General features: G+C 43.8%; 1 protein-coding gene across 9 annotated transcripts in view; it reads right to left on the bottom strand.

The window, feature by feature from the left end:
• Positions 1 to 24,247, bottom strand: part of APBB2 (amyloid beta precursor protein binding family B member 2) — a 325,422-nt gene that overhangs the window by 6,036 nt on the left and 295,139 nt on the right. For all 9 annotated transcript variants that reach the window (XM_084625565.1, XM_084625563.1, XM_084625564.1 and 6 more), the window contains 5 exons: positions 15,475 to 15,589; positions 6,462 to 6,549; positions 3,322 to 3,405; positions 2,589 to 2,704; positions 1,525 to 1,704 (listed from right to left, as the gene is read on the bottom strand). In XM_084625565.1, the coding sequence (XP_084481691.1) occupies positions 1,525 to 1,704; positions 2,589 to 2,704; positions 3,322 to 3,405; positions 6,462 to 6,549; positions 15,475 to 15,589 (583 nt within the window). The remainder of the gene's footprint in view (positions 1 to 1,524; positions 1,705 to 2,588; positions 2,705 to 3,321; positions 3,406 to 6,461; positions 6,550 to 15,474; positions 15,590 to 24,247) is intronic.

The raw sequence follows: 24,247 nt of genomic DNA, 5'->3' as shown, positions 1-24,247 counted from the left end.
AACACATTCTTAAAAACCTCTATTGATGGAGATTCCACAACCATGCTGATTACCTATTTCAGTGCTTAACTATCCTTACAGTTAAAGATTTTACTAATATTTAAACTAAACCTCCCTCATGGGACAACCGGTTCTAAAAGATCTTCTAATTTTAACAACCGGTTCCAGCTCACCACTGCATCTAACTGATCTAAATATTCATTAACCTGTCCTTTCCCTATTTGTGCTTGCACTCCTTCTCCCTTTTGGTGAATATAAATTGTTAATATTATGCATCCAGTCACAACTTTCTTTTAGAGAAGACTGAGGCAACATAGGCATTAAACACCACAGCGTTCTTGCATGTCATCTATCATTAGCTCTCATTCCCTGTTAAGTTGTGGATCTACATGTTCCTTCATCTTCCCTTGCTCCTAATGGATTTATTGAACTTCTTCTTATTGCCCTTTTATGTCCATTGCTCGGTGTAATTCATTTTGTGCCTTAGCCTTTCTGACTCTACATGCTTGTGCTGTTCTTTTGTATTCATCTTTAGCAATTTGTTCATGTTTTCACTTTTTGTAGGATTCCTTTTTGATTTTGGGGTAATTAAAGAGCCCCTGATGGAGCTTTATTGTCCTCTTACTATTCTTCCTGTCTTTCCTTCACACTGAGATGTGTTTATTGTTGTGCCTTTACTGTTGCGTCGTTGAGAAACTGCTCTCCTGAACTGCTTTTTCCTTTAGACCTTCCTCCATGGGACCTCACCTACAAGTTCTGAGCTTGTTCTATAGTCTGCCTTGTTGAAGTCCATTATCTGTATTCTGCTGCTGTTACTCATTCCTTTCCCTAGGATCATGAAATCTATCATTTCATAATCACTTTCGCCTAAATAGGTAAGGTTGCTATAGGAGCATTATTTAAATTCTCAAAGATTTATTTATTTATTTTGCATTAAAGATACCAGTTTTTTCAGTTCTTTAAATATTACAGAAAGAAATCTGATGAGGTTCAATAAGGATAAGTGCAGGGTCCTGCACTTAGGACGGAAGAATCCAATGCACCGCTACAGACTAGGGACCGAATGGCTAGGCAGCAGTTCTGCGGAAAAGGACCTAGGGATGACAGTGAGAGGTGGTTCCAGAGAGGATGGTTCTAGACTATTCTCAGTGGTAGAAGAGGACAGGACAAGGAGTAATGGTCTCAAGTTGCAGTGGGGGAGATTTAGGTTGGATATTAGGAAAAACTTTTTCACTAGGAGGGTGGTGAAACAATGGAATGCGTTACTTAGGGAGGTGGTAGAATCTCCTTCCTTAGAAGTTTTTAAGGTCAGGCTTGACAAAGCCCTGGCTGGGATGATTTAATTGGGGATTGGTCCTGCTTTGAGCAGGGGGTTCGACTAGATGACCTCATGAGGTCCCTTCCAACCCTGATATTCTATGATTCTATAGGGATTTCATATAATTGCAAATTTACAATTATTACTAATTATAGAATTAGTGAAAGAGCTAAGTACTACAGTTCACTCTGAAAAAGATCACTTACCATACATGCAGCCTGAACAGCTTCTGATACATTGCCTGCATTTGGTTCACACCAAAAAACATGGGATTCAAAATGCTGGTTCCCTGTATCCATAATGAAGGCAAATGTATGGACATCCTTGCCCACTCCCATAAAGGACAGGAACCGAACACGACATTCCACTATGATTTGTTCTTCATTCTGGTTATGAAGCAATGATCGCTCATTACTACACTGTAGTCAATACAACTTTTTGAGCTATTTCATTGATGTTTCTAAAATCCCTGGTGAAACTGTAGCAGTAGCGCTGAACTCTTATGATTTATCTGTACAGCATTAACAATGTGCTATGTGCTGAACTCAATTAACCCTTCTAAAATACAAGAAGAAGAGAGACCAAAGCAGTTGGTATTGGGAACACCACAGATTTTAGGTTATTTCAGTTTAGAAAAGACTGACCGTGGTAAGTCTTCAAAACAAAAAAAAAATACTTATCCATATTGAATAGGGATTTTACCCTGGGGACACAGCAGCAGTGAAACAGACCTATTTCTTGAAAGTGTCACTCTACTGGTCTTCTGGGAAAATGCTTTGTATAAAGCAGCAGCACGAAACAGAGTCTGAAAGATTCCTTGTCTTTGCTAAATTGCAGAGGAGGACAGAGCAAATCTTAGTATTCAGGACTCTTGGCCCAGGGGTTAGGCTTGCAGTATTTGGGTCCCAAAAACCCCAGGAAAAGGTAATGCTGATACTTATTTTTTTATACCTCAAACATTTACAATTTCTTTCTAAGGGCATGTTTTGAAGGGGCAAATAAAACTGAGCCGAGCAGAAGTGACTGGTAAGAACCTTGATGTGCTGCGCTTTAACATAAAAGTGGGAGTTGAATTGTAAGATTTTTTTAAAAATCTCAGTCTTTACTAAATGGTCCCGTTGTGCACAGCTTACATTACTGGAGGGAAACGTCAAGTGAAACAAAAGAATACACTCTAATACAAACAAATATTCTATTACAGATGGGGGGTCTTTCCAGCTTTCTGAGACTGCACTATTAAAACTATTATGTTAATCTATTCCTAACTTACTCTTTCATTGATGACCGTCACAGTAGCATCAGCAACATTCATGGTAACTGGCATCCACTCCTCTTTGCTAGAGGAAGCCATAAGGTTTTCTATGGCACTGTTCAGCGTATCCATACCTAAAATGTAGAGGGAGGGAGAGTGGGATAAAAAAAAATGTATAAAATGAATACATAAAAAAAAATCTAGAAGAAATTATTTTTTTCACCTGGAAGCACAGAAAAGACGTTGCTTTAGATTTCTTAGCTAAAAACATTCTGATGGCGGGGGTGTAAGAAAAAAATGACTAGCTCCTGCTATCCCTTTATTTTTCATCACCTTGTAAAAACAGAATTAGTTGCCAGTCTTCTCCTAGGAGGCTTAAAACACTGGGACGGCAGTTTGTTCAGGTAGCATCTCACTCCAGTCCTATGCACTTACAACTCCCTTCTGACTTTTTAATTGTCACTGCTCACGTTGGGAGAGGGCGCTGCAAAGGGCTTTGTCTCAGCAGCCTTCCCAAAACATTCTGGCTGAAGAAGCATAAGCCTGAGTGAGACCATGAGCACTAGACAGCCCCATTCTTTTCTTCTTATGTGGAGGCTTAGTGCTGACCCCTGTGCATCCAGAACACAAGTAAAGAGCGTTGTTGCTCCTTGAACTTTACTTTACCAGTGCACATGTAGCCAGAATCTAGCCCTTTCAGATTTTATGTAAGTCCCTTCTAGCATCACTTAAGAACAATGGTGTTACATACCCACTGGTTTAACTACAGGTAACATGCCCAAGTACTGGACGTGGAACTTCTGTACCAGCTCTGTCTTTGGTGTTGGGAAATCTACTGCATGGGAACAAAAAAAATCAATGCTGTTTATCAACATTCACGAGCAAGTAAAACACACTTTTATTGCACAGACAGAAGAAATAGCTTACCAAGTAATTTTACTCCGAAAATACTGTATTGATTAAAATAGATCTGCACTCCTTCTAGCTCATACAAGAAGATGTTAAGTGATTTCCAGGGGAATTAAGGAGGAAGATGATACAACTTCCAATTCATGTACACTAAAAATAGGATTGTGTTCAAAACATTTAGAAAACTTGCATGAATATGTCTCTAAGGTATGAGCATATATACAGGGCTGGCCTTATATCCAGCACAGCCATGTACAATTTGGCCTCTAAGGGCTAGTTCCACAAACGGAGTGTTGGCTCGATGTTGCAGTACCTAACTTTGTGTGTCCTACCACCCAGTAGAGCACAGAGCCCTGAGTTAGGTGTCCAGGCTATATAGACAATGCATGGGGAAAGTGAGGAGATTGAGGGATTGCCTATATGGCAAATTAATGTGCAGCAAGCCAGGGTATGAATCTACAGCTAGGATTGCCAACTTTCTAATTGCACAAAACCAAACACCTGTGTTCCCTGTAAGCTGCGTGCTTGGGCGGCTGTGCAGGAGAGATTCAAGTGCTGCCCAGCTGATTAGCACAGTGCGAACAACCAGCAGCATGTGCTCAGGGGCAGAGGGTTGGAGTGTGGGAGGGGGTGAGGACTCTGGGGTGGGGCAGACATTAGGGGTTCAGGTTGCGGGAGGAGGGTCCAGGCTGGGGCTGCAGGCTCTGGGGTGGGACTGGGGATGACGTGTTGTGTGTTCTGGAGGGGGCTCCAGGCTGGGGCCGAGGGGTTTGGAGTGCGGGAGGGGGCTCAGGGCTGGGGCAGGAGGTTGGGGTATGGGAGGAGGTTCGGGGGGTGGGCTCCGGGAGGGAGTTTGGCTGCGGGAGGGAACTCAGGGCTGTGGTTGGGGTTGCAGGAGAGAGTGTGGGCTCCGGAAGGGAGTTTGGGTGTGGGAGGGGGCTCAGGACTGGGGCACTGGGTTAGGGTGTGGGAGGGGGTTCAGGGTGTGGGCTCCAGCCGGGCAGCACTTACCTCAGGTGGCTCCCGGTTGGCGACGCAGCAGGGCTAAGGCAGACTCCCTGCCTGCTCTGGCTCCGCACTGCTCCCAGAAGTGACCGGCATGTCTGACTCCTAGGAGGAGGCATGGCCAGGCAGCTCGGCATGGTGTGCGCTGCCTGCGCCCGCAGGCACCATCTTCACAGCTCCCACTGGCTACGGTCCCAGCCAATGGGAGCTGTGGAGCCGATGCTGGGACAGCGCATGGACCTTCCCTGATCACTCCTGCGCCTAGGGGCCACAGGGACATGCCGGCTGCTTCCGGGAGCTGCGCGGAGCCAGGGAGCCTGCCTTAGCCCCACTGTGCTGCTGACCAGACTTTTAACAGCCCGGTCAGCAGTGCTGACTGGAGCTGCCAGGGTCCCTTTTCGATCAGGCGTTCCAGTAGAAAACTGGACACCTGCGAACCCTATCCACAACGCATCAGGTCACTGCACAGTAACTCGCCATTTGGACACTGCTACAGAAGTGGATGTCCTGGAGTCTGGCTTATCAAACTATGCTTTCAAGCAGCAGAACGCTAAGCTGCACCCTGGGACTTTCACTGTGCTGTGGCAACATCCACTTGGCTTTCACCTGTGCAGCAAGCTGGTACGCTTTAAATTCGCACCCTGGGCACTCACTGTGTAGACAAGTCCTAAGAAGAGGACTCTCAACAGCTGGCACACTGAGCAGAGAGCCATCTGAGCTAGCCAATAGGAAATACTGAGGAGAGGGGCAGGGCCTAAGCTCCTCCTCTCAAAGGAAGTTGGGCACCTAACTCCAGGCCAGATGGAAGCAGTTATCTCCACTTTGGATTCATAGCCATGAACCACCCCCTGGAGTTAGGCACCTAAGCCAGGTCAGTGCTTTTTCAGTGAAATAGGAGCAGAAGTAGCAGTTTCCCCCCACCCCTTACCCCATATTGCCCAGTGGTTAGAGCACTCACTCAGGATGTGGGAGACCCCAGTTCAAATCACCACTCTGACAGAGGAGAGGGGACTTGAACCAAAGTCTCCCACCTCCCAGGTGAATGCCCTAATTGCTGGATTATGTGGTATTCTAGGGTGGGTCTTTTTCAGTTTCTCCTGTTGAGACTGTTCCACTTTGTATGAAATACTTAAAAAGAAGAGTCACTGGAACAGGGACTGGAACCTGGGTCTCCCAGGTGGGTGCCTTAGCCACTGGGCTAGAGAGTCACTCTCACTCTTTTCCTCTCTGATCTAATGACTATTTACATTTTTCATACAAAGTAGAATAGCCTCAACAGGAGAGATGGATTCCCTTTGTGAATCTAGCCCTGTGTTTTTAAACCATGCCTATGAACATGCTCTCTCTGTGCCAGGAGAAACCAATGTCTGTGTGAACAGCTGATGCAAATAAAAAATCCCCATGAACAACAAATAGCAGTGAGTTGAGATATTCAGTGCAGGCAAGTGGATTTAAAACATATACCTTGCATTAGTTACTGTGTGTAAGTCTCCTGGGCTGCTTTCAACATATCAAACATTACGCTAAGAGAAAGAAACACAAAGCCATTTTTCTTTTACCCCACGCTACAGGGTGCAGCACACAGTTGGCTGGAAGATTTGCTTGCTCATCAGCCTTTGAAGCTCACATTGATGCTGAAATCCAGGAAGGGTTTGGATCTGCTATAACTCCTCTGAACCCATTGATTAATTGGAAATATTTTGTTTTTATGCAGATCTGGCATATCATTTCCACTACTGAGCTGTGAAATTTACATATTTTGAAAGAAACCAGAGGAAATAAACAAGTTGCCATAACTGAGCAGAATTGCACTACTGTCAACATTACTAATAAAAGTATTTTGCTGTGACATCATCAGATACACTGTCTAAAAGACACTGTTAGCCTTCCTTTCAGCTCAATTTTTGTTCAGTACAACATTAAGGGACTGTATCTAAAACTGGACCATAATATAAAGTTAATTCTGGCACACAGTACCTTGCAGGGGAACATCCAGGGTGACATTTGTCCGTTCCTGTAAAGAGCTGCAAGCCACAGCTTTAGCATTCTTCCGTTCAGCCATAATCTGGAGAAGACGGCAATAAAACAGCATTTTCCCCCAAGATATAGTACAGTAGCAACTCCAAGTATACACTTGCTACTCTCATTACACCCCTAATCTGGGAAGTCTGCAATCAGTCAGAGTCCAAAGGACCAAAAGAGATACTAAAATTAATTTTCTTTCGGTTTATTTACAGTTCTCTCTTTGCGGGACTTAGAGCTACACACGGATACGAAAAGTGAAGTGAAAATTAGCAGTTTAAACATTCAAAACCTGTAGTGAGGAACGAGATAGAAAGAAGTATAAATAAATCTATGCAAATAAAAAGGGAAGAGGCACTTGTCATCCCGTGCACATTTCTGATCTACCTATTTACATTTACCCTCCTGAGAAAAGTTACCGCTGTGACCGTGGCTGTGTTGGAGTGTGATGTACAAGTACATTTTGTTTATGTCTTAGTAATGAACAAACTGCCATTTTAATTAAACTTTACAGAGAGGTCTAGTGGTCTGAGCACAGGGCCTGGAGGCAGAAACACCTGCTCTAAGATCATGGCTCTCACAGTGGCTCCCTTGGTTTGTGATTATTATACTTGAGGTTGCTTTCTGTTTATGAGGCAATATTCATATTCTGGGCTGGATAAAATGAGAGCTGTTGATGAGAGTTTGTTAGCTTAGGAATAAGGCCCTGATTCAGTAGAACAAGTCCATCCAGTGGTATGTAAGAACGTAGTTAATTGCTTAGCTGACTCAGAGCCATAACTATCATTGAGGGATTGTCTACACCGGGGGTTTAAATCCACACTAACTCAGGCTGTTTGGCCTACAAATGCCTGTGCACAAGCAACATCGTTCCTTCGAGTGCACTAACTCCACATTTATCACAAACTCTGGAGTCTTCTTTCAAGTTGGATGCAAACTTAGCGAACGCGGTCTATTGTTAGTATACACACAATGCTGCTTCACACTACTTTGGCCGTTCTCCAACTGCTATCCCACACTGCTTTGCAGACATGTATAAGCGACCTATCTGTTTACCTGCGTCCCCTCCCACTGCTCTGGAGTCAAACTGACAAGACGACATTCCTTCATCTGGCAGGATCAGACCATTTACTCCTGGAGTCCAATATATTGGTATTACAGCAATATTACTCCAGCAGCCTCTACAACGTGGCTCTAACAGCGGCTTGGTGCCATGCTGAGACCCTAGATCTCACTGCCATCTGGGGAAAAGCAGCAGGCCAGCAAGCTCTTGGGGCCAGCCACCAGAATAAAGAAGTGTTGGTGGACATCGCTAGCCAGTTGTCCACAAGGACACCAACTAGTACCAGATAAAGAGCAAACAGCTCAGGAGACTGTACACAACAACCCAAGATGTAAGAAGAGTGTGGAAATATAAGCGATCTATTTTTTGAAGAGCTGGACAGGATATTAAACAATTACACCGCTATAAACCCAAGAAGGTTGTGGATCCTGTGCACAGCTGTACCCCCTTCTCCCACCTCCTACTGAGGATGAGCGACAAGAGTCATTGGAGGAAGAACACAAGCAGCGCAGTGAAGAGCTCTCCCTAGAAAGTCATGATCTCTTCAGGACTCAGGACTCTGAGGGTGGCCATGTTGGAAGCCAGCTTGATTCCCAGACACAAACCAGCCCGGGACTGAGGAGGCAGATCCTATCAAAGGAACCTTGGCATGTAAGTATTGACCTTTACAATTTATTATTACACTATACTGCTGTGCTAACTTCTGTTCCAGTGCCCCACTTTGTGTGGATGTGAGCTAGAAGCCTTTCTGATTTCCAGTTCCCACATCCTTCAGCCCTCTCTGTCCCCCTTCATTTGGCCTCCGCCCCCCACATACACATTCTCAAAATGGTGGCTGGTCTGACAGGGCAACTAGCTTCTGTCTCATGGGAAAGCCCAAACCATCAACTGTTCACAAGCCCATGGTGTAAAGGGCACCTATACATCTACCTGTTTTCCTCCTGACATTTGCCTTGAGGCTCCTGGCTCCCTGTGGGGTAGCTGTATGGGAACTGCCCGCAATATAGCTCACAATTCCCTTCCACTCCTACAGCACTTCAGAGGAGACCATCTTGGTGAATAACTTCACAGCATAGCTCGCTGGTCTGCCCTTTGCTTTTTTGAATAAGGCCATTTTCTGTTTCCTAGTCACTTACCTCAGTGTAATATTACTGAGAGTCAGGACAGCTTAAAGGGGATGAAGAAGGGATTAGCATCCAGCTCACTCCCAGATACCCACCCACTAACCCTCCATGACCACAGAAGCACCTGCAAAGCCAAACCAGGAACATAATTCCCAACACCCCATAGTCTTCAAGGCATAGTCTAAACTGCAAAGCGAGTGGCAGCAGCAGATTCTCATGGCTATGATGTAGCTGTGGTGGCACAAAGAATGGACTTCCAGCTTGAACAGTCTCTTGCAAGTCTTCTTCCTTCAGCAAGAGTCAGTATGGGACTATTTAGACTTCTTAAATCCCTCAAAGTTGCATCTTCCCCTTCATGGTTGGCCTCATGTTCTACTTCTTTCAATCTTAGCTCCATAAACCTTCTGTAAAAGTGTACCTTCTTCTGGAAGTTGTACATGACCCCACCATTGCCATCCTCTTGTCAACCGATGCAGGACTGCAACTTGCCAGGATCATGTAAGTATCTCAAAGTTTGTGATAAAAATCAAACCAATGGGCATGAAGAATATGCCGGAACTTTTGATACTGAGAACTGTTTAGTTTCCTCTCCTCAACACTTTTTAATGGCCACGTTTCTGCCCTAACGGTATTGTCATCACTACTGTGTTGAACACTCATATCTTAGCTATCACACAGACATCCTGCAGCCCAGGGGCCTTTAGAAGACACTGAAATGTCACTGATGCAAGACTGAGCCAACATGTGACATTTTCGGTGATAGAACTTCCTGCCATCAAATGACTACCCCGACAGATAAAACGATTCTCCCATTCTATATCATTGCCATTTACATGAAGCATCATCAAGTTATTCATTCCTATTTTACAGGAGGCATGCATAGCTTTGGTTTTATCATCACTGATCCTAAGTTTCATAGATTCTGCAGTTTTTCACAGCTCTTCCAGGATTTGTTGTAGTTGATCAGTAGGCTCACCAAGTAAGGCAATATCATCCACATTCTCGAGATCCTCTGAAGATGAGTCTTTAAAATTTCACAACTCCTGCTTTGGCCTCAGTCAGCTTTGACATCGGATAGTCTATCAGAACATTAAATAATGTGGATAAGAGAACGCATCCCTGGCGTATCCTTGAATCTACCCCAAATCAGTCTATAATACAACCATTGACCCTCATACCACTAAATGTACTGTGGTACAGTTCCTCCACTTGCCACACTAAGTCCTTAGGCATCCTATACTGGCATAGCAGTAGCCACAGTGCTGATGGATGCACTGTGTCAAAAGTGGCTGCAAAATCTACAAATGTGATGTTAACTTCTTTTTGTTGCTCGTGTCATTTTCCAATACATTCGACAGAGCACATACAGTCTGGATGGTAGGTTGACCGGTACAGAAATCTCACTGCTTGCCTCTTCTTTTTGGACTGATACGGTATTTCAGCCAGTTCAGTAGAATGATCCTAAACCCCTTCCCTGGGACTGACAGCAGCATTATTCCCCTATAATTTGAGCAGGCTGAACACTCTCCCTTTTTTGAAAAAAAGGGATGATACAGCTCCTTTTCCAATCTTCTGAACGAGTGGAACAGCGGTGGATTAGCATGGTGCAGTGTGTAGACGATACCTCTGAAAGACATGACCAGAAATGTGTATTTGAGACACTGAAGGTCATAACTGGATGCTCATTCTTGCGGCTTCTGCCACTTAAGGACAAAAATGGAAAATACTGGCAGGATATCGATGCGTGTGTGAGTGTGAACATTTTTGCAAATTAATGAGGAGATTCCCACCCAAAATGTAGACTACAATTTAATCTAAAAAGAGAACTGATCTGAAAACAGACCTACCACATTAGAGGAAGAGATACTTGCCATCAAACAGTTACGAAATGATAAAGCACCTAGTCCTGACAATATTTCATCCGAACTGCTAAAGAGTGGATGCCCAGATTTAGTTCACCGGCTTCACAGAGTTGTCTTACAAGTTTGAGGCAAAGACTGACGGGGAACATAATTCTCAGCCTGCGCCAACATTCAAGACATAGCCTAGATTGCAAAGACAGACCAGGAACTTAATTCCCAACCTCCCCCCTGACTCCATCCCCAGCCTCCAAAGTCCAGTTGCAAAAATCCCAATCTAGCTTCCATGCACATACCATCTCTGAAGTGCCCCTAAGACTGGGAAGAATCTCAGAGAGGGGAAAACAGACGTAAATGTTGAAAAAATGCATTAATAGCCTCTCTGGAACATGAACAATAACTGTTTGGGTTTCCCCCCCCTCCTCTCCCAGCCACGATACCTGCAGTGGCCAGATCCTCAAGGACAGAGCCTTTATCAACAGCTGAGTGACTGCCTAACTTGAGGGGGAAGAAACGAAGAACTCAGGAGACAATGTTCACAGACTACATAGCAGACTCCCCCTCAAAACTGAAAAAATATGGAGCCCTGGGGGTTGTATTTGAGGTTGGAGAGGGAAAGACAGGATGCTACCCAGAGAGAGCATTGCAGTAGCCAGAGACATTGCAGAGAAAGAGGGGAACATGCAGAGGCAACTCCTGGAGGCAATATAGAAGCAGAATGTTTGGCTGCAGTCCATGCTGCTAGCAGGCACATATACAACGCAGTGCCCTCAGCAAAGACCCAGCCATATTCTGCAACCCCTGGACAATACAGGGTACTGGGAACACCTACATATGTTCCCTGCCACATCTCAGTAGCCAGGCTTTCAGATGCCATTCCCCTCCCTGGCCCAAGCTCACGCTGTGAGAGAAACTGCCCTGGGAGCCCAGCTCTTTTGAGCCACCTAACACCCCTGAAACCTTTGAGCCACTCAACACTGGAAGGCAGCCAAACAAGAAGAGGCAGAGGCAAGACATACACTCGTCTGTGAACTGGACCACCCCATATTGTTGTTTGCTGCCCTCCACTGCACTGTGTCACTTCAAAAGCTGGGTCTTGTTGTTTTAATTACAGGTTTATTTCTGGTTGTTTAATAATACAAACCATTAAAATTCACTCTCAAAGAATCTGCAGTGCATGGTACACAGGAAAACCACCCATAAGACAAACAGCAACACTCACAATCCATCCTCCCCCCCGCCCCCGACCCCCAGGATAACACCTCGATGTACAGCTGATAAAGGTCATCACTAAGGAATAGAAAGGAATGGCCCGGGCAATGCTGTCAGGGATGCCTAGTGTTCCTCTTACTTTGAATGTCAGGCCTGAAAATATGCAGCTGTTTATAAACTCTGAGTCCTGGCAAACATTAGGGAGACGGTCCCCCCAGTTGTCCCAATAGAGTTTGGGAACCCCCTGTGTGCACAGCCATTGTTACCAACGGGAATGAGTGCTGTCAGTACAACCTGCTTGACGATGGTCCCAACAGTCAATCTCCCTATGTTGAATTGGTTGGCTATGGGCCAGAAAACGTTAGGGGATGGCCAACTGCTAAATGCAACAGCAACCCGTTTCTCAACAGCTATGGGGCAACGCACGGTGGTGCTCTCCTGCTGCAGCTCCGTGGCTAGTTTAGCGTAGATTTCAAAGAAAGTTGCCTTTGCCATCCTGGTCATCCCAGGTCTGCAGAACCCTCCTCTCCACCAACTGATGCTGGCCTCCTGAGCCGAGAAAAAGGGCTGCACTGTGAGAAGCTGCTCCAGGAAGACTTCCTGTAGTAGCAGTTGCCAGGTGTTGTCTTTGTCTTCCTCATCTTGTCCTCCTTCCGCCACTGCCGCATGAAGACCTGCAGCTGCAAGCTCATCATCTGCTTGGGGGTGCAGCAGGCAAAGTCCAGAACCAAAGCCCCCATCTCCAAGAGATCAAATAAAGCTCACACAGCCTCTGTGCCCAGCATAGCAGCACAGAGCATTCTTAGGTCTGTGTTCACCATCAGCAATTTGAGAATGGCACTAGCCCACCCAGAGAGAGAGTAAGCATGGGACAGAGAGTGGAATCAGGGGATTTTTTGAAATCCCAGAATTCCACTGGTTTCCGCTATGCATCCTACAACCTGCAGGGAGAAAAATCCAAGAATGCACAGTCCATCACTGAAGCAAGGGACCACAGGACACTCTCTGAGAATGTCACGCGCTTAGTATGCACCAGGCCCCCACCATGTGTCCAAGATGAGGGGCCCATTACCAGTTCCAGCCTCTCTTAGCCCATCCTTGCTGTACCCAGCTGCACCAGGTTTGCCCTAGCACTAAGCCTCCAGCTACCTGAACAGCTCCCTGCCCACCAGAGCCGAGGAACTACCTACTCCCCAGCAGCTCCTCAAGCACCCACCCCAGCCAGAACTGCCAGGTTTCGTACAGTTCCATGACCTACTTCTGCCACTGCTCAGGGCAAGGTGTATTACCCCTAACCTTAAGTTTAAAGTTATATGGAGTCATAGAGCTAAAGGCCAGAACAGACCTCTAGATCATCTAGTCTGACCTCCTGTATATCACAGGCCACAATGATGTGAGGAAGGCGAGAGGAAGCACCCAGAGGAAGGCAAAAAATCCCCAAGGTCACTGTCAATCTGACCTGGGGGAAAATTCTATCCTAACCCACATAACGTAACTGTGGATGTTCTAATTTTTCATATAGAAATGTCTAATTCTTTTTTAATCCTACTAAGCTCTCTTTTAAGCCTTTTATACAAACCCGTGGAACTCACTGCCAGAAGACAATTTTATCATCGTGTTACAAATAATTCCTTTTAGCAGATTTTAATTTGTTAACTTCCAGCTTCATTTGGATGCTTTTGTATTTTGCAGTGGGGCAAACAGAAGAATGTGGTTTACAGTACCTTACCTTTGCTAACCATTAAGTGTACCTCTATTTTAGCTTCTATAGTTATAACAGCACCCAGTTCCATAACCGATCAATCAAGCTGCCAATTTGTCTACTATGCTTGCAGTGTTTGTAACTCAAAGACTGCAAAACTCAAAATAAATAAATACGAAAATAAAAAAATCAGACAATTAAATTGACCACAAAGAAAAAGGAAACAAACGTCATTGATTTTCATTCTCCAAACTGAGAAAAATGTACAAAGCAAACACAAGCATACTTCCAGACACAAAATGTAACCTGAATTTTAAAACTTAAAGTTTTAATAATCCCAGGTACTGTTAGTAAGATAGACAACTAAATGTGTGTTTTATTTTGGAAGCATCCCTTTAAATAGACACATTTTAAACGGAAGAAAAAACAAATCAAAGAAGTTTTTTTTAAGGGACATGATCAACTTGAAAACTAGTGGAGTTTCAATAAGAGTTAAAAATAGTCTCAGGTACGTCCCCTGCCAATTTTTACAGATTTTCAGTCAGATTTTCCTATTTTGTAAAAGGCTTTGCTACTGAAGGAAAGACCAACACAAACAGAGGGCACTGATTAACTGACCATTCAGGGGAACAGAGAATTTGTCAAACGCACAATGGAAACCAACTGATGATAAAGAAATGTCTATCTCTAATCTCTTTCAGTTACAGGAATCTCATGTATTACTTGAAACAAAAGTAGGTACAAAAACTTCAGAAAAAAAAAATTTTTAAGTTGATGGTGTCGCTAACAGATTTTTCACGCATTGGCTGCCAGAAGAATACCATTACTTCTAAAAAGGTCTGTTTTATTTAGCCATGACACTATTCACCATTCCAATTTGTTTCCAATAATGTTTATTACAAGTCTAGGGTTGCCAACTTTGTAAACGCACAAAACTGAACAGCCTTGCCCCGCCCCCCTTCCCTTAGGCTCCACCCCTTTCCCTGCACCTTCTCCAAGGCCCCGCCCCCCCTCACTCTGTCACTCGCTCTCCCCCACCCTCACTGACTTTCACTTTTGGGCTTGGGTGCGGGAGGAGGTGTGGACTCTGGGGAGGGGCCGAGGCTGAGGGGGTTTGGAGTGCAGGAGGGGCTCAGGGCTGGGGCAGAGGGTTGGGGTATGAGAGGGGGTGTGGACTCCGGCTGGGGATGAAGGGTTTGGGGTGCCTGAGGGGGCTCACAGCTGGGTCAGAAGGGGGTCTGAGCTCTGGGAGGGAGTTTGGGTGTGGGAGGGGGTTCTGACCTGGCATGGGGTTGGAGTGTGGGAGGGGATTCGGTGTGTGGGCTCTGGCCGGGCAGCACTCATCTCAGGCAGCTCCCGGAAGCAGCTGGCATGTCCAGCTCCTAGGCAGAGGGGCTGTGGGGTTCTGTGCACTGCCTGAGCCCACAGGCACCACTCCCGCAGCTCCCATTGGCCAGGAATCGTGGCCAATGGGAGCTGTGGAAGGGCGCTCAGGGTGGGGGTAGGGCGCGGAGTCCCTGTGGCTGCCCCTATGCGTAGGGGCTGCAGGAACATGCCGGCCGCTTCTGGGAGCTGCATGGAGGCAGGGAGCCTGCCTTAGTCCCACTGCGCTGCCGACCAGACTTTTAGCCACCTGGTCAGCGGGAGCCACCACGGTCCCTTTTCGACCAGGCATCCTGGTTGAAAACTGGATACCTGGCAACCTTAATTACGACTGTCCCACTGACCACCCTCATACTTCCCCTTTATTAGATAAAAAAGTCTTTAAGCTAATACACACATTGGTCAAATCTATAACAGATACTGTGGTCTTCAAATCTAAATGTTCATCTTCCCATAGTTTATTGACACCACTCAAGCCCCTTCCTTTACAAACTCTTAGAGTAACATTTCTCACTGTTAGCGCCACAGACTAACAGCATAAGGCCACAACTTAGAGTGCTGATTATAGTACCAGTTCTAAGAACCATTCACGAGGTTAATGAATGAGTTGTTATAATCCACTTGCCTTAGAACAGATTTCGTGCAGACTTGTTGCGATGGCTTTCGCAGGCGTATCACATCGAAACACGTGACATTTCAAAATTCTTGTGTCTTTGTCTCTTGCTACATAAGCAAAGTCTCTGCAGACAAAATGAATTAACACATTAGAAATAGCAGCATCTTAAAAAATAGCAAGTTTGGCTTTAATTTAAGAAGCATATGTCTGAGTTCTCAGAGAACAAAATCAGTGGCTCAGCCAAAACAGCTACCTCAGCAAATCGGCACTAACTTGACACCACTGCATATCCATGGAACACATTACCAGTCTCTGATGCTTACTCTCTAAAGAGCTCATTACAACGTTAGAACACTGAAAACTCATTGCGTTCATAACCCATAAACCCAACTGCAATTGTAAATGCAGAGGGAAATTTAAAAGAACATTTTATTAAATACTTAAAGAATAAAGACAGCTAAAGAAGAGGGAAAATAGTATGCTTTTCTGCAAAGATTCATATTCAGCTTCTAAAATAATAGAAAATAAGACAAGCAACCAGCAAACTACCTGAATAAAGCTGTATTTCAAAGAATTAGAGAATGCTTAAAATATGCAGACAGTAATTAGAAATATGATTGCATAAGGGAGATGTGTGCCTGCTGAGCTTCACTCACATTAATTGACTTAAATTTCTGACATTACTATTTTTTCAAATGTTAAATAACTTTAAAGTAAATGCCCTGTAACAAAAAGATTGTTTGCCTAATACTAAGCACTCACACAGTATAGCATGGGTGTCAGAGTGCTGAAGTTCTAATTCAGCCTCACAACCATCCTGGGAGGTAGGCATTTCTGTTTACCCACCTTACAGATGGGAACTCTGAGGCACAGCTGGCCCTGTAGTGTAGGCAGACCATACAGTAGCAGGATTGAAAGGGCAGCAGACACAACCCAGGCAAACCTTCAACTACCTTTTTCTGCAGCCTTCCACCCACCTTTGTTTTTCTTTTCTCATAATGTGCTGCCCCCTCAGCACACAGTCACTAACCTTTGCCACTTAGTCAACAGTCCCTGCCAACTGCAAATTTCTCTACCCCCAGCAGACTGGCTGACTAGAATTAGACTAGACATGGCAAGCTGACCCCCAGTCATTCCATCAGTATGAAGACACTCTTCAATGCCTTTCCCCTCAGAGGGAGGCTGATGACAAGGAGTCCCATATTGGAAAGTCTAATCCTTTTTTGCTAGTGCACACAGTGGGCCAAATCTTTAGCTGATGTAAATTAGTGAAGCTCCCTTCTGACCCAGCATCTCAAAAGTAAAACTGGACTAAAACCTCCAAATAGGTTGCATTCATCAGGCCTCAAGGTGAACTGAGGGAAAAGGGTATATTTAACTATGCTATCTCTGAAAAATTATTAGCTATGGAAAAAATGAACTGTTACATAAAACCATCATGAATTTTATCTCGTGAGGGGGCCTGCACATTAATCAAGCTTGCTGGTCCAGCCCTGAAGGGTTTGTAGGCACCACGTTTGTAAGCATTTAGGGTCCCCCAGTCACCCAAACACTTTTATTAGCTCTGGTTGGTACTGGAACAGTAAGTATGTATTTCTAGACTTTCTGAAACTTTGGAGTGTTTTTTAAAAACTACAACCTTCTAATGTCCCACCTTTCAAGCATTTTTGTTTTTTTACCTACAATTCCAGATATTTTGTATCTTGTTATAACGGCAACATTCTAGCAGAGCTGTTTTAAATGAATGGATATGGATTTAAACCATAACTCTATCATAGAGTTTCTGATTAGAAACACTCAGTCTCCCTTCCTCTTCCCTCCTCCCCGAGATCCCTGGTAATGACTATGCCCCCAACACTGCAAAGAGAATGGATCCCTGTGTGCAGCATATTGCAGGATTAGGGCCTACTCTAATGGAGTGCTGATTTAAAGGCTAAAATCTGTGTTTATATGAATTTAAAATACTACTGAAAGCCATCTACTTTACATTCCATGGCTTTACTATTTACTGAGTATTTACTCCAATCAATACTATTCCTTTGATGTCTTGTAAAGTAGTGATGTATGAGGCCTCTTAACAAGCTTATCCTTGAAAGAGCACCCAATGTTTTCACTGAGTTGTATACATAAATAAGGCCCTGATTCTGCAAACCGCTTTGCACGAGCAGGTCACAGCACCTAAGCAGAGCCCAGTGGAAGTCAGCAGAGGTCTGCACAGGTTCAGGGTCCACCCATGTGGAGCAGTTTGCAGAATCAGGGCCAAGTAAAAGTATTAACTTCAAGGACTAGCACACGTATTCTAAAATACAGAACAGATCTGGGTAGTGCCTTCTGCTATGAGTGAAGTTATTCAGTTATCAGTTATTTTCTTATAAATAAAAAGGCAATATCTAAGATGAGGCAAAGCCATTAAAGCAAATCCAATCAGGGTTTTGAAAGCATGCTGTGAAATCCATGATTATAAAACAGCACTAGAAATTCTTGCACTCTGCTTGATCAGCTGTGGCAATATCCTGGCATATCAACACCATTCTAAACTATTGTGCTTTGCTTTACTGAACCACATCAGACAATGTACCTCAACTAACAAGCTAATTTTTTTGGAGCATATTACACAAAAGCCTCTGCAGCCATATTTAATCTAGCCCTGTTGAGAAATTACTTGAGTTTTCGTGCTGAATTGCAAAGATTTAAAACCTTAAAGAGATAACCCTCCTCCCCCCATTAAATAATAATAAAAGGTATTTAGAAAGCATTCCTTTTTTTAGGGGCATGCGCAGGGCACTGCACTGTTCAAAACAGACTAAACTATTATAACAGCATAAGATAGACAAAACCAATGCTATAAAGACCAAAGAAAGGAGGGTGGTTATGGTTTAAGTGGGAAACACCTCAGAAAAGTGTTGTCTTACACTTTCCACTATAAAGGAGTATTGTGACTTTTCTTTCATAAGTATTAATACCGCCATTGTTTGCAGCAGACATATGATATCCTGCAAGGAAAACCCCATACACTACAGATGTGCCTTTTCTTTGTCCCATGTCATTCCATTTGGATTTAATAGAGTTGAAAAGTGTTAAAAATCACTATTCCCCCACACACCACAAAATTCTGTCAGCCTGCCAAAAATCACTGAACATTTTAAAGAGACTGGCCTATGTTTCTGCCAAGGCAACAGCAGACACTCTACTGGGAATGTCTGGGAGCTGCCAGAAGCTGTGGCTAGGGATGGCAGGGCAATGTGAGAGAGCACCAAGCTAAACTTCCCCCAAAATCTCTTTTCCACTTCCCAACCTGGCACATGATCCCAGTATTTCTGTCTCTCTTTCTCTCTGGCAGGAGGAAGAGAGGCCAGGCTAGACTCCCCTCCTCCTCTCCTGGACCCAGCACAGGGCAACAGCATCCCATCCTCATATTCTAGGATAGGTTTCTAGGATAACACTCTACTCTCCTGTAGCCAGCTAATGTGGTTAGCTCTCTACCTCAGGTTGTAGTAATCCGTGCTGTAGGGTTTAAGGCTCAGAGTTCAAGCCCAGTGGATGATATATGAAGGGGAGTATTATTACAGTTGCACATAACATAATTTGTTTTCACCTTTGTCCTTGAAAAACTCCTAGGCAATGACATACAAAAAACGACATTAACAGAACCTTATTTTGCTTGCAACATTCTCAATAGTTAGGAAATGCCAGAATTATGGTTGCCCATGCATGCCATGCTCCTTGTATGTACTGTGATTTTGATTACAGAATGATATACTATTTTTCCCCACAGGACCCCTGCCTCATTCAATGCACAGGCTGGGTGGACAAGAAAGATGATTTAGGGTGGCACAGGCAACTGTAAATTTGGCATGTTCTAACTTCCCAGTGCTTGACTTTGCAACCTAAATAATGGTAATTTAACAGAAATTTTTGTATGTAATACCATGTATTCATAACAAGGCTGAACTAAATATACAGAGTTAATGACAATCAGCAGCAAAAATTATTTAGTAAATATTTGATCAATTTTCAACCTGTGAGGAGCCAAAAAAAGCCTGCACTATGATGTTTCAGGGAATTGGGCCCAAACCCAGCAAATGCTTCCATATGTGCTTAATTTAAAGCACCTGAATAGTCCTATTGTTTACAGCAGGACTACTCACATCTGTAAAGATAGGTATATGCATAAGCCTTTGCAAGATCAGGGCTATGTCTGCATACCTGTCAGGATGGGGAGGATATCTCATCAATAAAACCCCTTCCCTCTCTTTCTTCAAAACCAGAGTTACTGTATCATGCAGAAATCTGAAAACACCATCGGCTTCCAAATCATCAATCAAACTATCATCTTCCCATCTGCCAAGGCACAGACTATATGTCAACTTCAATAATTCATCAAGTCAACTAAATGTCTTAAGCAACATCCATGAGCACAGTCCTACAGTACAGAACACAATTCTGCAATACTGGCCTGCTCCCACAAGACACCCAGGTTGTTAAGAATCCAACTTGACTCTCCTGTAGCTAGGGTTCAAACTATTCTGTATTTCAAGGAAACAAACAAAACCCCTCCTCTCTCTTTTGTAGAAAAATTATCAAGGATATGAGGGCTCCAGTTCATACCCTTCCAGAATTACCAATGGTAAATTAATCTATGGAAAAGGTATAACAATTGAAATCTTGCATGCAAATGATTGGGCAGAAAAGAGAATACTGCCTTCTGAGCAAGATGTATTGACTTCTGGACAAGTCACTGGAGTTGTCACCTCCCAGAATGTGGAAGTGCAGAAGCTACAAGCCAGCTCATGCCAAGGCCCCTAGGTTTCAACTGAACACTGACAAATACATAGCTGGAATCAGTCTGGTTCACCTATGTGTTAGTGTTGTTAAAACAGATATCAGAGTTATAAAAATGCATCTAGACTTTATGAAATGCTTGCAATTTGTTGCATGCATTAATCTGACTGATAATACCTACATCCCACGTTATAAGGTAATATTTAAGTGTTTGCTCTTTAACTGTAAGTCACCAGACAGGACAGATGCATTAACAAGTGTGAAATACTAGTTTCCAACAGGAGATGTTTATCTCTTGCCCAGCACAATAAGGCCCATCAACATCAGATGAGCCATCGGAAGACAAAAGACTTTGTGCATTGCTCTCTTCCCCACATTCCCCATGAAGAGGAGACTTTCAACTGAATTCCTCCCAAGAGCTGAATTTGCAACTTTATGCAGAAGGGGGAAAGGAATAAAAAGCCCTAACAAGAAGGAATTGTATTTTTTATGCTTGCTTGGACTGTGAGAGAACTAAGCATAAGCAAAAGATCCCCAGTGCTTGCCCTGGGTTAGCTCTAAAGGACTTATAGCCCTTGCTTATTATAGAAGCTTTCATTACTTTTTGAAACTTAAGACTAACTCATTTGGGTGTATGCAATGTTTACCTGCTTTAACCTTGTAAATAATTCTTATTTTCTTTTCCTAGTTAATAAATCTTTAGATCTTTTATTATAGGGTTGGTGACAAGCATTTTCTTTCGTGTGAGATCTAAGGTACAGCTGACCTGGGGTAAGTGACTGGTCCCTTTGGGACAGGGAGTAACCTGAATATTATTGTGATTTTTGGTATAAGGGACCATCTGTCACAAAGCCAAGCTTGCCTAGGTGACAAGATAGATTGGAGTACCCAAGGGGCTGTCAGCTTGACACTGATCATACCTAACCCCATCAAAGTCTATCCCACTAGGATGCTCACGTGCAGAAAGCTAAGCATGTGCAGAAGTGTTTGCAGGCTAGACTTCCTGCTCCTGCTCCTAGTGAAGTCAAAAGGAATTTTGCCATTAATGTCAGTGGGACAGGAACACTTCCCCATTCCAGTGTAGAAAAATCTTGGCGGTTACAGCAACTTTCATCAGCCCTTTACTTTTCTGGGCTTGGGCCTACAGTGGAGAAGCATCTCAGCAGGAGAACACAGTATTCAAAAACGTAACTGGATCCCGACAGAATGGTTTCCAGGATGATGCCAGTTATTCTGCGGTTTGCTGTAAAAATGAATATTTCCCTTAGCCTGAAATGAAAACTTCCATAATTTGTGCATGTATCCTATGCTCCATCTAATGGGAATTTACAGTACATATGAACTGGGATTGAATCGTTATTTCAAACAGAAGTCATAAAACAGATTGACCAGAAAAATGGATGAGAATTTTTCTGTGCGCGTAAAATTGTAGCTTGGCTCTGCTGTAGAGCTGAAAATACAGTAGAATCCTCTTAATTAGGATGCCCTGTTGCTTATTATTAAGGGAAGAGACCTTTTTTCTTTTTAAAAAAAATGGTACTGAATAAAAATGGGTCAATAAAAAGGAATACTTCATCTTTATTTCAGTAAAGTTCTCTATTAATTGACTGGAGCTTGCCTATTTAACACGCAGTTAAGCATCACTTAACCACTAAACATTAGGTGAATGTGATTATGCTAAATGGAATTTATGCTAACGCTACCCTGTTTGAATAGGGGTCGATATTAGACTAAAGCCCTGGGAGACATCCCAGTTAATCTCACCATGAAAGCATGGCACATATTGTACTACCTTTCTAATCTAAAGTTTTACCTTTTGAACAATGTAGATATGTATTAGCTAATTTCTTTGGTAAAAATAAACTAACTTTTAAGTCTGAAATAAGCAAAGGTCAAATCTTATCAAAACACTGATAAAACACACTGATCAAAACAAATAGAAATATTTTCTTGCATCAGTGTAATTTTGATTTCCACTGTATTTATAGATTTATATTTTACAAATAATCCTTGACACAGGAAAGTACCTCTTCTGGGCTGAGTAAGAAAACGATTTGAATTAATCAAGAAAAATGATGGCCAATGTCTAACTTTCCTCAAGTGTGGTCCATGTACCGCTGGTCCATGCTTGTGGACTGCAGGGAGTTGGCTAGTAATATGGGGCTTGCTCTCCTTCTCCTTACCAGCTTCTACAAACCTCCAGGATCTTCATTGCCAGGATCTACCTGGAAACTACTAAAAACTGCTGGAAACTACTAAAAACTGCTGGAAACAAGGAGAGCCAGCACCACGTGATCACCAGCCAGCACCTCGTATAGAGAATGTGAGGGCTGCAGCAGTGGTCACATAGATGTAAGAGAAAGGGGAGAAGTGAGGAGTCAAGAGCAACCACAGGGACTGAAACTACTAATGGAGTTAGAATTGACATCCATCATTACAGAAAGAAAGTCTGGGGGAACAGAGGACCAAGTGGCTGGGAAGCATATGTAGGTGAGCAAAAGGAGAGAGGAACAGAACAGATGGGAAGGGCAATGAGATAAGAGAAAAAGAGAAAAATAAAACACTGAAAAACCATGCCTCTGGTATAACTTTTCCATGTCAGCAATTGCTGTAGTTGTCACATGGATATTCAAATGGGAGGGGAGGTGACCCACAAGCAAAACTCTTTGGTAAAATATGGTTCAGAATATGAAAAAGTTCTGAAGTTCTGGATTAACATTTTAAACAGTATTTTGCCAGCACTGTCCCTTTACAGAGGTAGGGATTTCAAATCAGGATTAAGATGCTATTAAGAGGTAAACTACTTACTATCTTTACAGAATTGAAAACTATAACCACATGTAGTCCCTTTCGGGACACAGGGCCTGATCCAAGACCTACTGAAGTCAGTGGAAGTATTTTTATTCACTTCAGTGGGCTTTGTATTAGGCCAATGCAGAGGCGCTTGCAAGGATGTGGAGAACTCTGTATAACAACAATTTTAAAGCAAAAAGCCAAAACAAACACTCTCCAACAATGAAATAATATCCATATCAGCATCAAAATCAGAGTCCTTGCATGGTTTGCTAAGGGATTTTTCATCTTCATGTTATCCATTAGCTGAGGCTGCTATAGGGTGAGACAATCTCCCTCTCCTGGAAAAAAACAAACCAAACCAAGCAAAAAAACCCAAAACACCACCACCACCAAACCACCCAACTCCAAAACACGTCCTATAATCCTTTCCATCTGAGCTGGATTCTAAAATTTGCATGATTGTAAAAAAATAAATCAGTCAGAGATTCAATATTTTTCTGTGCCAAAATACACAATTTTTTCACTTTGTGCATTAGACTATGTGTAATCCTTTTTAGTACAGTAGTGTCTTTAATTTTTCAGTTTTCAAATGAATTTTGATTTGTGTATCTTAGATCCATCAGGCCAACAACCACATTCTGTTGTGCACCTGCACCTTCCTACAGTTTTCTAATTGTAATCCAGTACAGAATGCTTATCCACCTTAACATGATCATGCAAGCTGAGAGTAGGGTGACCAGGTGTTCGGTTTTCGACCGGAACACCTGACTGAAAAGGGATTCTGGCGGCTCCGGTCAGCATCCATTGACTGTCCAGTTGGCAGTGGCAAACAGTGGGGCTGGCAGGCTACCTCCTAGCCTCCACGCCACATGGCTCCCAGAAGCAGCGGCATGGCCCCCTCCGTCAGCTCCCACGCACAGGGGCAGGCAGGGGGCTCCACACACTGGCCCCGTCGCAAGCGCTGCCCTGGCAGCTCCCATTGGCCAGGAAACAGTCAATGGGAGCTGTGGGGGTGGCGCCTGCATATGGGGCAGCGTGCAGAGCCGTCTGGCTGCGCCTCCGCATAGGAGCCAGAGCAGGGACATGCCTCTGCTTCTGGGAGCTGCTTGAGGTAAGCGCTGCCTGGAGCCTGAACTGCGCCCCAACCCCCCGCCCCAGCCCTGATCCCCCTCCCATCCTCTGAACCCCTCAGTCCCAGCACGGA

This window comes from Lepidochelys olivacea, assembly GCF_965140295.1.
Source record: "Lepidochelys olivacea isolate rLepOli2 genome assembly, chromosome: 4".
NCBI lineage: Eukaryota > Metazoa > Chordata > Testudines > Cheloniidae > Lepidochelys > Lepidochelys olivacea.
This window is presented reverse-complemented; position numbering and strand designations above follow the sequence as displayed.